This window comes from Mastigoproctus giganteus, chromosome 13 (assembly GCF_048544385.1).
Source record: "Mastigoproctus giganteus isolate SK-2022 chromosome 13, ASM4854438v1, whole genome shotgun sequence".
NCBI lineage: Eukaryota > Metazoa > Arthropoda > Arachnida > Uropygi > Thelyphonidae > Mastigoproctus > Mastigoproctus giganteus.
The window spans coordinates 69910390-69927361 of record NC_143587.1 but is presented as its reverse complement, the minus strand read 5'-3'; the positions used below and the strand labels follow the sequence as shown (position 1 = coordinate 69927361).

The 16972-nt window shown below is 38.8% G+C and overlaps 1 protein-coding gene across 1 annotated transcript in view; it reads left to right on the top strand.

The window, feature by feature from the left end:
• Positions 1-16972, top strand: part of LOC150076148 (uncharacterized) — a 301746-nt gene that overhangs the window by 167008 nt on the left and 117766 nt on the right. Inside the window, exon 2 of the mRNA XM_090387269.1 lies at positions 3309-3549. Coding sequence (XP_090243395.1) covers positions 3309-3549 — 241 coding nt within the window. The remainder of the gene's footprint in view (positions 1-3308; positions 3550-16972) is intronic.

The window sequence follows — 16972 nt, the reverse complement described above, 5'->3', positions numbered from 1 at the left end:
GATTCCTATTTTTCCGTAGCCCTACTTATAAGATGGCGACTTCACGCTTTAAGTATTGTTTTTCTACAACATTTACGCCTTTAAGATGTGGAAGAACCGACTGCTTTCCAGTCATTAAAAATCTTTTGAGATGGATTCTTTTGAGAAAATAGTTATATCTTCCGTTTATTGGATTGTGGCTCGTGTTAAACGTGCACCCACATGAGACCTTTTTCAAACTCTGATTGATCACACGGTTTCCCCATTCTGGCTTCAGATTAATGCAGTCGAACAGCCTGTGCAGTCTTTATACTCAAAAAGGCAACTCGTCATTACCCTATGTCACAGTTTTCTTTGCATCTATTTGCATTTCTTCTGTCTGTTCCTCTCTCTATATAAAATCCACTGGTCACTGGGTGTACATTATATACAGAAATCAAAGGCTTCTGCAGATAGCAGTTTGGCTGGATTTGGGACCATCAGTGATATTATTTTCAAACATTTCTCTCATAACTACAATTAATAAAACAGCAATAAAGACATTCGATGTCCTGATGCAAGACTTTGAATAAAAATGAGAAAATAAAATAAGTAAATGAAATAAAAGAAAATTAAAGACAGAGGAGAGAAACCGGATAAATCTCTGATGCAGTATAATCACTCTTGAACCCATAATCACGAATGTTCCATAAGATGGAGTGCATAATTCATTTGATCAAAGAAATCGGCCATCCTGTTATCTTAGCGTATGCAACTGATGACGACAAAGAATCTTTTTTTATTCAGCTCGAGAGTGTTGCCCAGAAAGTCTTTCTTTCGTGTATCATCATTATGGCAACTGTGGATGGCCATCATAAATCATTCGCCAACCAGAACCATAATTATGAAACATCTCGTGTGGTTATTTCCTCCCAACAAATAAGCTCGAATTTATTTCTCTTCTTTCTAGGCACTATATTTCTATAGTGTTTAGAAACCATTGTATACTTCTGACCTTTAAGGAATGAAGGATCAGGAGTTTATAGATAAAAGGAAGAAAAAGGAAAATTCGTATTTACAGGTCAGTCGAAGAAGATTGCCGATGTAAGAAATGAAAACATAGAAAGGAAACTAGAACTTTGGGCACAAACTTTGATACTTCCTCAATGCTGATCGGTTGCAAAGGTTTATCCTTTTTTTAGGAACAGGCTGAAGAGGGGAGATTTCCACGCAACAGAAAAACCTCCAGGGAATAGGCAATACAAAACAGAAATTAATTTTGGAAGATGTTTCAAGAATAGTAGAACTAGTGTTAGTATTCGTATTGGAATGACTAAATGATGCAACAAGGAGAACATTTTTGAGAAACACAATGAGGGCATAGAAACTTGCTAGTATCAAGATTGTTCTTAATGTTTTTCTGTGCGAGAGATTAAGAGATTAACGATTAAATTTAGAAGCATTAACTTCTTTCTCGTAAAGGGATTAACGTTTCCAAGGAAGCTTTGAACAAGATGTTTTTAATATTCGTAGGAAAAAATTTATTTACAAAGATTATGAATGCAGGGCCAAAAATACTAAGGCCATGAGGCATCACTGTATTGTACCTGTAAGCCGGATGGATCCTCTGGTGGGATTGCCTCTTCCTGGGATTAAAAATCCGATTTTCCTGATATAAAGAAGCATGCCGCTCTCACTTGAGACCAACAATCTCGGCCATGATGTGAAAAAAGTCCATGAAATCTTCTTTCAGCCAGATTGGACTCATACACAGACTTTTTCCACAGGGAAAAGGTCTGAGTACGAGTCCATCACTTTTCGTGCTTGAAAAGTGACGCACCAAAGACAATTCAGAATTCTTAGAGCGATGGTTTACTTCCATCTTGTATAAAAGAAATTTAGAAATATGATTAATTATACCTTGCGTACCTGAACATATTTTAAAACTGCATGTTTCATTTATGGCTACCTTTCGGTAAGAATTACTTTAGCTATAAAAATTTGAAACGTGTTCCACTTATCTCTGAAAAGGGCCATTTCAATTACAACGATGTATTTAACGATCAGAAATAAGCATTCAGAAATTGAAAGAATCTGAAGAAATTGTATTTTTTTGTCAATTAACCCATGATTAATAACTGGTAATTTGTTTTTTGAAAAATAAAACATTTTTAATTAGTTTCCTAATGAGCACCTCGGAAAGTTAATTAAAATTTCCCTCTTTGTTTATATTTCTGTATTAGTGTAATCGCCACATAAAATATATAAGTATGATACACGCTGTACCATATTAGCAGAATTAATTAAAATACTGGCGAGTGATTAGCAGAGGTTATTTCAAGCTTCACAATTATTTTTTATTGCTTTTCTAAGTATATACTAATTTACAACTACTTAAAATCACTGATTTGCAACTTATTTTAACTGATTATTTACTCTGCACTGTCCTGCCTAATGAAATCAGGTTGTCACACCGAGAATCAATGGAATTAAAATTTTCACGAAGCCTGTTCCAACAATCAACCGTTCCTGGCTCAAGTAGTAATGGCAAATGATGCAAGCTTATATAGCATCAGCCAAACAAAAAAAGAAGTTCACCCATCCATACCCTCCAAGAATTTGTCTAGTTCTTCCTTGAATTTATTCAAACCATCCACCTCCACAACAACAGATGGAAGCCTGTTCCAACAATCAACCACTCACTGGCTGAAGGCAACCTTCTGCACATCTAGCCTGCAACCATTCTTCCTCAACTTGAATTTATGCTGCCTCATGTGGGTAGTTTCAGCAAATGGAAGGATACCATTAACTTTCAGTTTACCGAGTAGTTACCATTCAAGGCTTCAAACACCTCAATCAGACCTCCCAGCAGGTGTCGAGACCCTGGTCTCGAGACGCTGCAATTTGCAGAACTGAAGCTTTTCTGGATAAGAGCACCCTTCTGTTCCCTTCACCAATTTGGTTGCCCATCTCTGCACCCGTTCCACCAACGTAACCAAGATCGAAAAACGATTGAGAGACATTCCATTTAAATTATTTTTAGAGACTCAAGTAAAGATGTCGACGTAATCAGTGATTAGTTCGATATTATGCAGACAGAACGCAATTCTGTATCAAGAAGTTGGAGTGACAGACTGGAATGTCGTATATAAGATGTGTGCTTGCGTTAATCTCAAGAAAAGTAAAGTGTCATATTAGGGCCACTAGGAATCTTATTCATCTGCCCTCGTGTATTATATCAAAAGAATTCACTGTATCTCAAATAAATAAACTTTTTATCTACCTGAGACATCAGGAAAAAAATTAATGCTTTAAGAAGTTAACACACTTCTCTCATTTTCTCATTTTAGATCTGCAGATCAAAGACGAGGGTCAGAAGCTTCTACAACGGGTGTTACCAGCGAAACTCAACGAGTCTCTCAGCAACAACAACAACAACAACAACAACAACAACAACAACAGCAGCAGCAACAGCAGCCACAGTGCCCTCTGTGCCATCAAACTGAACTAACAAATGAAACAGCAGCTAAGTGCGTAGAATGTGGACATGTGGTATGTCGAAAGTGCTGTATGGCAATACCCTCGGGAAAGGTAAGGAAATTTTGTCCCCTATAAACATTAATCGATTAATTCTCCTTATTTCTTTAAATAGCATTTCTCGTGTGAACCAGAAGTGTAAGTCAAGATACTATAGAAGTTTATTCAATCGTTTCTTGCGTGTAACTATACAGGGTGTATAGTTATACGCAAAAATATTGGTACAAACGTTTAGGGGAGGTAGATAACATCTAAAGGAATGTGAATCGCATAGGAACACATAACCAGAAACGTCACCGTAAGTCGGTAGACGGCGCGGTAGTCGCCGCACGAAGAGCATGCATCGATATACGAACTGTGAGCTGGCAGACATGCACCTGGTGTATGGATTAGCAGAGGGCAATGGACGATCCGCTCAACGAATTTATGGAGAACGCTTCCCAGACAGACATGTACCGGACCGCCGTTTGTTTGTTCGTGTGCATCAAAATTTGTGCGATTATGGGTCATTTAGAGGGAGAAGGAATACCACGTTCGCCGCGAACTCCCTCCACGGAAGAAAGTGTGTTGAATGCCATCCAGAATAATCCTACTACCAGCACACGTGCCGTTGCTTTTGCCTTAGGAGTGTCTCGTTGCAGCGTACAGCGTGTCTGGCACAACGATTCCTTACACCACTTTCATCTCCAAAGGGTTCAGTTACTGCACCCCCAAGATCATCCTGCACGTGTGGCTTTTGCACAGTGGTTTCTCCAAGAAAGTGTTCAACAAGACTTGAATTTTCCAGCCTATGTTTTCTTCACGGATGAGGCTTATTTCACTCGGGAAGGCTTATTCAATGAGCACAATGCTCATGTGTGGGCTCACGACAACCCACACAGTGTGCGCCCCATGCTGCACAACATCGCTTCGCAATAAATGTCTGGGCAGGTATGGTCGGTGACTGCTTAGTCGGCCCATACCATCCCGCATGAACTCCGCTAAATATCGGATCTTACTTGAACAAATTCTACCAGGGTTACTTGAAGTTGTTCCAGCAAATGTGAGACGCAACATTTGGTTTCAACATGACGGGGCGCCTGCCCATCATGGAAGGTGTGTTCGTGACCATTTGAACAGGCGTTTTGGGCGTCGATGGATTGGCCGTGGTGGATCCGTTGCCTGGCCCCCACGCTCACCTGGTTTATCTAGCCTTGATTTCTTTCTGTGGGGGGGTGCCCTCAAATCTATCGTGTATGGATCGCCTGTGGAGACGGAAATGGATCTCGTGGCGAGACTCGTCTGCGCTGCTGCTACTGTCAAAGAAAGTCCAGGTGTGTTCGACCGTGTCCCCCAATCCACCAATCCATGCTGCGTCGATGTCACGCATGCATCGCGTCTCATGGTGGAACCTTCGAGCATCTGTTGTAACATCATGAAATGCATCCATCTCGTACTCCGCTGTTAATATTATGTCAAATAAATGTTTGCCACTAATTACTGTCTTGTGTCATTTCTGCTTCTTGTGCCTCTGCTACTACTTTCCCGTGACGTTTCCGGTTATGGGTTCCTATGCGATTCACATTCCTTTAGATGCTACCTACCTCCCCTAAACGTTTGTACGAATATTTTTGAGACATCCTGTATAGATATCGAAGAGCTTACAATATATAAAGTCTATTTACGATGGTAGAACTATAAATTCCTGCATCCATTGTCTATTAAATCGCATACTTAAAATATTATTGAAAAACAGAGTTATGCACCCAGTCTAATTGGAACGATGTGTTCAAATGAAGGTAAGAGGCGGAAATGTGTGAAAAAAGGCTAATCAACAGATCAGCATCACGAAATGGCATTTTTGTTCTTGTATAGAAGTCCTCCAATGCTAATGTACTCCAGAGAATTGCACTCCAAAATTCTTCACGTTCGAATGAAACTTATTTTATTGAGAAACCAAACAATAAAATTCTTGATGAACAAATCTCAAAGCGATTTCAATAAAGAGCCAGTGAAACGTAACTCGATATCATGTGGATGATTTAATTAGCAAAGTAACTCACTCGATATAATGTCAAACAACTCAACCAAATTTCATTTGATTTAGTCACAGGCTTTGTTTCATGTTTTCTGAACCACTTCCCAATCATGTTGCCACATATGCAACACGGAATGAGACTGTCTGGATCGCATTTTTGAAAAGAGTTCCCATCAAAATGGATGATCCAATTTTACTGGGATATGTTTTCCAAAATACACGACATACTTTTACATTAATATTTGATATCTTAGAAACTCAGTAGTCTTGGGACGTGAAATCCATATTTTTTCTAACTTCTGCGCTAATGCTGGTGTTCTCCCAAAGTTTTAGTTCTTTCTCTCGTTATTATCCTCTTGTATATTAATGACCTTCTTCACTTGACTAAAAACTCTATTCATAGTTTTGCTGTTGATAGCACACTACATTCCACCTTCCAGTTTCAGAAACTTTGTCCTTCATAATTAGCTTCAACTTCTTGATTATCCATCACCAGTTCCTTAAATATTGATCTCCAGGTTGTCCAAATTGTCTAATGAAGAATAAGTTAACTTCATTAACTAACTTAAATCCCTACAAACCTCAGTCCTGCCTTATTTCTTACAAAAAAGAGTCTACAGCGCCCATGTTCATCTTCGATGATACTCAGATTTGTTAACATATCTCTATTAGAGATTTATTCTGATATTAATATCTCTTGGCATAGGTATATGACAACCTTTCTGCATAAAAAAACTAAGTTTCTTTTTCGCTCTCAAAATTACTTTTCTTATAAACAAGTACCCAATCTGTAAAAATCTTATCTATCATAAAAATATTTCCATATCTGGGGTGATGGTTTCCATCTCTCTCTCTCTCTCTCTCTCTCTCTCTCTCTCTCTCTCTCTCTCTCTCTCTCGAGCTTGTAGGCTCTATTCAAAAGAAGGCAGTTAGATTAGGACCTGTCTCTTACAAAGTCGCTCCACCCTCTCCCTCATAGATGTTCTATTGTTGATGCATAGCTTTTCTATAGATACTTCCATGGGAACTGCTCTTCTGAATTGGCATCTATAATTCCTGCACTTTCTTCCAAGCCAGTCGGAACACATCATCATCATCATCAGCCATTTTCAATCCACTGCAGGATGAGGGCCTGTCCAGCAACTTTCCAGTTCCTTCTGTTTTGAGCATTGGCCATCCATTTACTACCCACGAACTCATGAATTTCATCTGTCCATCTCCGTTGTTGTCTTCCAGGTTTTTTCTAGCTCCTCTTGGGTACCATTCTGTTATTTTCTTAGTCCATCTGTCATCATGTCTTCGAGCTATGTGCCTTGCCCAAGACCATTTTAGTTCTTTGGTTTTGATAAGAATGTCCTTTACTTGAGTTTGCTGCTTAATCCATGTGTTTCTCTTCTTATCTAACAGTCTGATTCCCAATATAATTCGTTCCATTCTTCGCTGTGTAGTTCTCAGCTTCTCGTCCTTTCTTTTGGTGAGTGCCCAAGTTTCACTTCCATAAGTCATGGTGGGGAGTATACATTGGTTCATTATTTTACGTTTCAGACAAACTGGGACATTGCTCCTCAGCATTTCCTGAATGCTATTCATCTGAAATTTATTCTTCTCTTGACTTCCAGCCATTTATCATTATTACAGCTAATAACTTGTCCCAGATAAGTATATGACTCCACCTTTTCAATTACTGCTCCTTCAATCATTATTTCCCTTTCGGTGGCATACTTGTTCATCATTACTTTTGTTTTAGCCATATTCATCTTTAGTCCAAAATCCTTACTAAATGTGCATAACTGATTAAGATTTTCCTCCAATTCTTTGGGATTGTGGCTTATGACCACAATGTCATCTGCAAATCGTAAATGGTTTAGGACTTAGGTACTCTCCATTCACATTGACTCCTTTCTGCGACCAGTCCAATCTTCTGAAAGCTTCCTCAGGGGCAGCAGTAAACAACTTCGGAGATATTGTTTCTCCTTGTCGAACTCCTTTCTCAATTTTAAATTTACTACTGTTAGAACACGTGCCACTACAATTCAGCATCCATTCACTGTCCAACGTTTGCTCGGATATCCTTCTACTTCCGTTGTATAAAACAACCTTCCTTCTAATGTATTTCCCGAAACCTAATTTCTGTAGTTAAATTTAGAGAAATTCACGACCAATGTCAACAATAACTTCTGTCTTCTCAGCCTTCAGCCCATACATCGTACTAAGTATTACAGATTATAATACTTTCCGTGTTTGGGGTTTTCATAAAAAAAAAGAACTGGTATTGCATAAAAGTATATGCACTGATTTAAAAAAAATTACTTGTATGTATTATAAATTAAATTTTTAATAATTAATTGGTAAAAAAAGAATAATACATCCTGGATAAAATTAACAGAATACTTATCAAAAGGATCACATTATAGAAGTCAAAAACAAGATGCTCGAAAATATGTTCAAATGACATTAGTACGGCGTATGATCCGTTCCGACGGCTAAACATGCCTGACAGCGGTGAATCATGCTCGCTATAAGGATGTCTATAAGATTCTGCGGCAACAAATCCCATTCTCCACCAGCGCAGACCTTCGCTCACCAAGTGACCGAGGAGTTGGCTGTCGGCATGCAATTCACCGGCCAAGGGCGTCCCACTTATGTTCGAACGGATTTAAGTCTGCTGACCGTGCTGGCCACGGCAGTCGTTGGATATCTTCAGTTTCAAGATATTCCTCCACCACTTTAGCTCTATGTTCAGTGGTCTTGTCGTGCATGAAAAGAAAATCTGGGCCAACCGCACCCCTAAAAAAAGTCGCTCGTAGAGTTCGAGGATCTGTTCTCGGTACCTCTGCGCAATTACTGTATCCCTATCAAAAACATGAAGAGGGGTGCCCCGTTTATCATTATTCCGCCCCACACGAGAACACCGCTTCCACCGTGAGTGTTCTTTTCTCTGGTGTTGGAGGGATAGTACCGCATTCTTCGTTGTCTTCAGATGAAATAACGTCTAGAATCTGTTTGTAGGCTAAAACCGGACTCATCAGAGAACGGAACTGTTTAGAATCCATTTGAAATTAGCCTTCTTTACACAGTCCGGTTGGAAATCTTTTCACGTGTGGCCGCAGCAACCTTGACCAGCTCTTCTTGTAATGGTTGCTGTCTACTGAAACCGCTTCCATAGGACCGAGAAGATACTAGGTGACAGATAAAGCCAACGCCACCTCCGCATGCTACTGCCCGACTTCAAGTCGTGCAACGGCCCGCCATCTCAAAGAATCATCTAAACGATGATGACTTGCCATCCTGAGTACTAGAGATGTGGCTATTGCACTGAGAAAGCCAAAAAAGAGGGATGAAGTGATGTCATTGCAATCCGTGTTTTTTAAAGCATGAATAATTAGCATAGTGTGCGGCTCTGCAAGGTGGTAGATCCATTTCTATTGGATACTATGAATTTGTAGGCTAGGATGCCTATTATATCAAATATTCGCCTTAGGCAACATTGTTCGCAATAAAATATTCATGAAAAAAATGTTGTTCTGTTAATTTTGTCGAGCAGTGCAGTTATTTATTTTTTTACTTCTATTAAATACAATTAATGTTACTTTCTCTTTAGGTCATTTTACTGTCTGATAAGCTCCTAAACCGAGTACATGCATAAATGTACACGCCAAGGAAATGGATATCCCATAGCTACAGCCATTATTACTTTTTTGGCTACTGAATGTTCAATAATTAACCAGGACATGGTTAGGGGTCATTAACGACCAGCCATCCTATAAATGATCTGTTTGGCGAAGTACCTGTCACACATAAAGATTAATGCTTCTGCCCCCATTCTAGTAGGATGCTGTTCGTCATGTCACCATGGCAAACAACACACCCTACTAATTGGTGCTTAACTATCGTGATCATAACGGTTATCTAAATTTCTAAATGTTGTGATAATTAAAGCAAACTCTCAGTTTCACAGAAATGTCTGTGAATTTATGGCAGAAAATTGGCAGTTTTTACCGGGTAGTGTCTTTTTTTTCGTACATTTGCTGCAAAAATAGTTTTTGAAGATTAAGAAAGCACTAAGAAGACAAAGAGTGTGGGAAGAAAAGGACACAACAGTCTTCTATATGCTGTTGTGAAAGATAATCACAAAGAGAATTTTTCCTTTGCTAATGTGACAGTTAAATCTTTACAGCAGTAGTTTTTAAATTGTAGATTCAATTTAAAAACTACTGCTCTGGAGGAAATCCGAGATCGCGGTTTCTTTTTGAAATGTCGTATGAGTTCCCAAAGACGCTGATAGGTGTTATCGTAAACATCTACTTATGAATGTAAATCAATATCAATGCAAGAAGATTGTTAAATCCATTTAATTGAAGTGATACTGAAGCCAAGTGCTAATTAAGGTTTTTAGGTATATTTTAAATCACGTATCTTTCCAGCTGTAATAAGGACAATTGAAAAGAATATATACCATTAAATACGGCTAACTGTAGCAATGATTACTGCTATAAGTAACCATCTACCAATATTCTAAAGAGTATCATGATTTTCTACTGCAAAGCCTAAATTATAATCAGAATCCTAACTCGCCCTTAAGTCAACGCACTTTGTGACACGATCCACTAGCTTTCGGAATCTGCTCAAATAAAATTCAGAAGCTTTAAACTCAAACTAGTTGTTGCCTGCACCCATCACAGCATTGTTACTGTCTGTTACTGTCTGTACTTTCAAGTCCTTTTTGAGATTTGGAAACAGAAAATAGTCCAATGGAGCCAAATTCGATTAGTAAGGCAGATACTATAATAGCTCAAACCCACAGTCATGCAGTGTTGCGTAACTCACAAAAGCTGCGTGTACGCCAGTGCATTTTTGGCCAATTTCTCGCACCTGATGAGTATCAGTTCCTCGGGAAACATCTCAGTACGTTGGAATAATACTTGGCATTGACAGCGGCACCTCGTTCCAGAAAATCAACCATGATCAATCCTTCTGTATCCCAGAAGACGGATGTCATGACTTTCCCAACCGACTTTTGCATTCGAAACTTTTTAGGAGGGGGAGAAGAGGGACTCCCACTAGTTTCGTTTCGATTGTTCTTTGGTTCCAGGATCGAAGTGGTGCACTCGTTTTTGGTCCAAAATGACATACCGTCTCCTAAACTGAATTAAAACTGAGTTTTATTGGCTTCAAAATGCTGCACAATCTCATGACAACATCTCACCCTTTCCAGCTTCTGATCTGCATTCAATGTTTAGGACTCACCTCAATAAAAAACATTCACCACAATATCGTAAGCATGCTCGTGGGCGACGCTGAATGTTGTCTCGATGTGCTTCAATGTTTTTCTGCGTGATCATGAATGGCATCCACATTTGCAAGTGTTGGCAAGGCCTCCCAATGAAGGTTGCATCTTCAACACTTTTTTTGTCCGCGCTGAAATTCTGCAATCCAGATTTTTTAGTGTGGTGTACGAAGGATAAGATCCCCTAATATTTGCTGCATGTCTTCACGAATATCTTTCGGCGACATCAATGACTGCACGGTGCATGATTCTCTCAGCAGTTGCCATCTTCATTCACCTTTCACACTTCAACGCCCCCTGTAAAGGAGAAGAATATGTTTACACACCTGAAATTCTCTGCATACACACAAGAAGAGCCACAACACAGATTGGCAAAATTGTCTTTCACGAAAACCTTTTCGAACTAAATTGGGCTGAAAAAAACCTTCGTACATATAACTGGCCTCAATATAAATTGATTAATGCTAGGTTCCTTGCATGAATGCCACATTAATCATTGGTATGACTCTCATTGTACCCTTCATTGAGTACAATGACAGAATTCCATTTGTTTCCTTGTAAATACCAGGAGGCAGAGACGAGAATATTGGTCATTACTTCATGGAAGATTTCAGTAAATTATCCCAAGTGTATAGACTATAATCAGCAAACCGTGATAGGTCATATTTCAGGTGTATTTTAGTGCACATACCCACCCGTCAAAGAGACAATTTATGTTCACTTCAGACAATGATAATCGTAACGCTCTCAGATCTCGAATATCCACCACTTACAGACAAATCAAGACAAGGTGCACCGAACCTTGATCATGAACATGTCTAGCGTTATAAATCATTACTCCTAAAAGCGTACAATCTAAGTCTTGCCGCGTTATCCAGAACGTTGTAGCTCAATAGCGGGTAGGTGAAATAAATAAATGAAATGTTACTGTTTGTAGCACTACATCCTGGTATATTACTCCCGGTTCTCGGTAAAAAGAAATTAATGACAGAGACTGAAATTGTGGTCCAGTGCTTATCACTTTTCTTATCCAAATAAAATCATACATCTATCCATTAATGCAAGAGGAAGATGAGTAATGTTCTTTTATCTTTTTTAATGTTTCTAGAAGGTAACTGTCAAGTAGTTGAATTAAGGAAAACTAGATCTGCTTCTCATAGAAGAAACCCAACTGAGTTTCTTAAACTTAAGATACTGCCCGAAATATCTTCGATGTCCAACTTCTCTCTTCTTATTTTAAAACCTCTTCTTCTTCTTGTTATTATTATTTATTATTATTATTGAACTTCAAAGTTTCAGCTAATTTAATTAAATACGATAATATTTTATTGAAACACTATTGAAATCCATGGTAAAAACTACACAAAGATCCAAACTGGAATTCTCTGATGGATAATAGTTTCTCTGATGGAAATAAGTTTCTGAATTATCTTATTATCTTATCAAATGACAAAAGAAATCAGTTAATACTGGATGAGAAACTCCTGGAAATGCACTGGAATGACTTCACGTCTGGAATCGAATTTTACACAATATACATGAGAAATTGAAGTTTTTTAAATTGAAATTATCGATTACTTTATAGAAAATAACTGAACAGAATATAAAATGTTTTGCTTTATAGATGGCACCGATTGCAATTGGTTTTTCGTATGACAGTCTCTGGTAAAGTTATCAATTATAAGATTAATACGCGTGACATGCAGTGGCGAAGGTGTGGTCGGCAGATGTCAGGTTTAATGTCCATCGGCACTGGGCTTGTTTTATTTTTCTGTTTCTCTCTTAAATGACTTCGTTCGTTACAGTTAATACGAGTAATTATTTGTTTACTAAATCCAAATTGCGTTGTCAGCTGCTGCAATTTATAACGTTTCTTCGATTCTCTCTCGTTCCGCTATCTTCCCTACCTTATTAAGGTTAAGCTCCATTTAGTGGCTCTCTAAACGACATCTAATGACCAATTAACAACGCATTTCGTTAAATTCTCTTTTGTTCAACATCGCTTCCATCGCATCGCTGAGGAAAAACATTTTTCATTTTCCGTTTAGCATGAAGAAGCGTCCTAAAAATTAGTTCACTGCTGATTACAATGTTTTAGAAGAAAGTATTCCATCCGGATATTTCGTGTTTTGTTGATGCGAGCAAAACAGCAGAACGGATGAAATAACAATCATTTATTTTGATCTGTGATAGCTGAATACACATCACCAAATGAAAAAAATGGAGGTGAGCTCAGAGACCACTGAGCCGAAAAGCAGAGTGAAGAATATAACGATCCCATATACATTGCCCTATCAAAATATTAGAGATATTCTTCAGCTACTGTTTTCATTCCATTGTGCATCTTTCCAGATGATTCCACGGTTGTCGAATGGATTTAAATCCGGGTACCCCGGCTAAAGAAGATACCGCAGACATTTGTCATCTTGAAACCATCTCTGCAATGATCTTTACTCGATGCAATGCAGAATGATGCATGCCCTCGTAGGTACCACAGTTGGAATAATCACATCATTTCCACGCTGAGTGGAAAAGACTTGAGTTCGAATCTCTTCAATGAGGCGGGGACTTTTTACGACCTTTTCACAACGTGGCTGAGTTAGTCGGTATCAGGCAAGGGTAGCATGATTTTTTCTCCCGGAAACTCGAATTTTTCATCGACAAAGAGCAAATCGACCACAGAACACACGCAGTTTACAGACATTATATACATCGCAATATAGCCTAAGTTGCTGATAAGTCAACCGAAGTTGACGTTCAAAATGAGTGAATCCAAAAACCTTTTACTTATCGTGGAGTCACATATTATGGTCCAGGTCAGAACTGATGGCCAGTTTGATTTCATTGTTGACAAAGGAAGATATAAATCTGTTAAGTCTGGAAAGTTTAGACTACAGGGATGGTCGTCCTGGTAGTCTTCGGTGAAATTCGTTACTAAGATGGTTTCAGATGTTGAACAAGCCTCTTTGAATAGATTTATTGATAAATCGTGATAACGAGATGACACAAAAGAAATATGAGTTTGACACGAAACACAACTGCAACCGACCTGAAAGTAGAATACGTGTGTAAGAGCTGAAACACAAAGGTAAAAAAGCTATACATACTTAAAAATCAACTACGGACACGGTGCAAACTGTAACCATTAATATATGGCCCCCAGAATTACGCTAATTAATAAGGAGTCCTCGAGGATCACAAAATTATCAATATCAAGCCATTTAAACATTGTCCTTATTAATATTCATCAAAGGATCTGGAGAGTAGGCACGATGCACTCTGAATACGTTGCTTCCTGTAGATTCCTCACACCTGCCCCGTTGGGAATAAACAATCTAAAGCGACACTGGTCGAACTACATAGCACATTTGCACTATAGCAATGACCACTGTTGTCATTCGCAACACTGGTGCAAATGGACATATGCCTCCACGTCAGCAAACGAAAGTACGGTTTAATGCAGCGCTGCTTGTCGAATTTTATTCTTAAATTAGAAGAAAGAAGCTGTCATTCCCAAATGTGGATTACCATCTTCCAGCCTGCCTTGTCCTTGTCGCTGTTGGTTTGACCATAAAACATTGCTTAACCATTCTTAACTCTATCCTTGTAATCTTTCAATGCTTTTTTCCCCAAAATCGACATGCACATGTTCTTATACAATCAGTCGATGGTTGATTTTCATAATCCCAGAACAAAAATTGATATGGACATGAAAATAATTGAAACAAATTCGAAAACAAAACATTTAGTTGTCTACGGAACACGATAATTTAAAAACGGACATAAATTTAAATAATGAAAACATTATTCGATGGCATCCTGAAACTTTTACTGGATATCTAATGTATTTACTAAAGCTCTAGACATCCTTCTGTTAGATGTTATCTATCAGGCAGTTGGTTACATGCAATCAGTTCTTCGCTGACAAGCGCATTTTTGAAAATGACTTGAAATGGGCGGAGATGAACCCTTGTATGAACAGGAGACAAAACAACGAGCCTCCATTAAATTAATAAAAAATCCCCGATATAACATAGCCTTCTCATCGTACTCAACGCAACACAATACCCCTATAATATTGCGAGCATCCTATGTTACTAAGAAGCATCCAATAGAATGGTTGATCGTAGTATGCTGGATTGAAATGGTTAAAATAAATCAGCCAAAGATAATAAATATCTAAGTGATGCTAAAGTACATCCGGTTTTCTGTTGAATAGAAATATTTTCGAAAAATATTCGGTTTATCTGTTATTTTTAATAATACCTGTTAGCTATTTATATTATAACAGTGATACCTTCGATGTAAAGACCTAAATAGCCGTCAAAGACCTGCCATCATCCTGGAGACACTTTTCAAGATTCTTTTCTGTGTCAAGATTTGGATTTTGCTCTGCTATTTCGAGGCTGCGCCTAATTCTCTATTTGAAATAGAACGTCTTGTTTTCCGGCTCTCAGCTATTGTTTCCAAACGTACCAGGTGTGTTCAATTACATTCCAATCTGGCTGGAAATTGCAGGTTATTCTTTTAAATCACTATTGTGCTGACCGAGTTTTGTCACAGAGAAGCCTGGTCATGTTGATATAAATCAGGTCTTCCCGAACTGTCCAAAGACTTAACACAAAGAAAGTAAACAAAAATTCTTCAGAACAACCCAATAGATAGCTGTATTCATGGTTCCATCGATGGCTATCAGCTGACAGCCCAAACCATGTAAAACAGGTCCATACTATCAAAGAGACCACTCAGATAAGAGACCACTTACAGACCACTTTTCGTGGCTGAGTAGCAGAAGGGATGTAAGAAGATGGGAAAAGTATGAAAGGAGCAGTTGATTATTCACGCCGCAGTTATGGAGAAAGCCTACAAGAAGCACCACAACCTGTACACAACCTACATCAACTTACCGCAAGGCTTTCGACTCCGTATCCACATAGCTGGCTGATAAAGATAACTGAAGGTCTAAAAAGTAAACCTAACACAGACACGCTTCGTAGAACAAAATGGCATGGTGAAGTGGAAGACCACCATCAAAACTGAGAACGTTACGACCAGATCTATCCCATTAGCAGAAGGAAACAGAAACAACCTGTACACCCTCTCTCATCTGATGTACATCAATGATATCAAATTCTATGCGAAAATCGAGAAATTCTACAACTACTCCGGATCACCGAAGAGAACAGCATTGACATCAGGATGCAATTTGGCCTAAACAAATGATGCAGGACCCTTGGATTTCATCAGGGAAATTCAGTCAGCGAAAACTATCAGCTGAAGACCGGTGAAGAGACTGAAGCCATAACAGAGGAAGAGAGCTACAATATTTGGAGATGATTCAGTCTCAACAGTTAGGACACAAGGAGATCAAGACCATCTGACTGAGAAATACCATCAGGGATAGAGAAGCCAGAAAAAAACATGGCTGAATGGGTGTACCATGGTCAGAGCTAACATACTCCTTCGGGATCATATATTGGACCAATACCGAGCTGGAGATTATGAAATCTGCCACGATAATGATGATCAAAACCCGCCAACGTCACTCTAAGTCGGTCATCGAGAGACCGAACATAGCCAGGAAAAAAGGAAGGAAAGGTTTTACAGACGTCGTTGAACAACAGAAGAAGGCGATTAAGAACCAGAGGGACTTCAAGGAAAACAATCCTGGAAAACAGCGCCAAGTTACCAAGGCATGAGGAATGTAAACAAACGGCACACATCAATCAACCTTAAAAAGGAGACCCCATTCAAGCAGACAGAAGAAACAAAGACCGAAAGATGTGCGAAGAAAGCACTCCATGGCAGGAAATACAATGATCTCCATCACGACTACATAGAAAAGATAGTTTTCAATGCATGGCTTACCAGCGGGAGGCTTCTCCGCGAGACCGAAGGATTCATGCTCGCCATCCAAGACCAGATAATCACCAAGAACTACAGGAAATGCATTGCCAAAGAACATGGAATAACAGATGATGCATGCCAGTAATTTATAGCCGCTGTTTATCAGGTCTTCAAATATTGCTAAAGCAAAAATAAGCTGATCACACCACTAACCATTGCACAACCGGAATTACGGATGCATATCTATCGCTTAGAATAATAACTCAACGTTTTTTGAAAGTTTAATGAATGCGATGTTATAGAAGATCGCATTGCATTTAATAGAC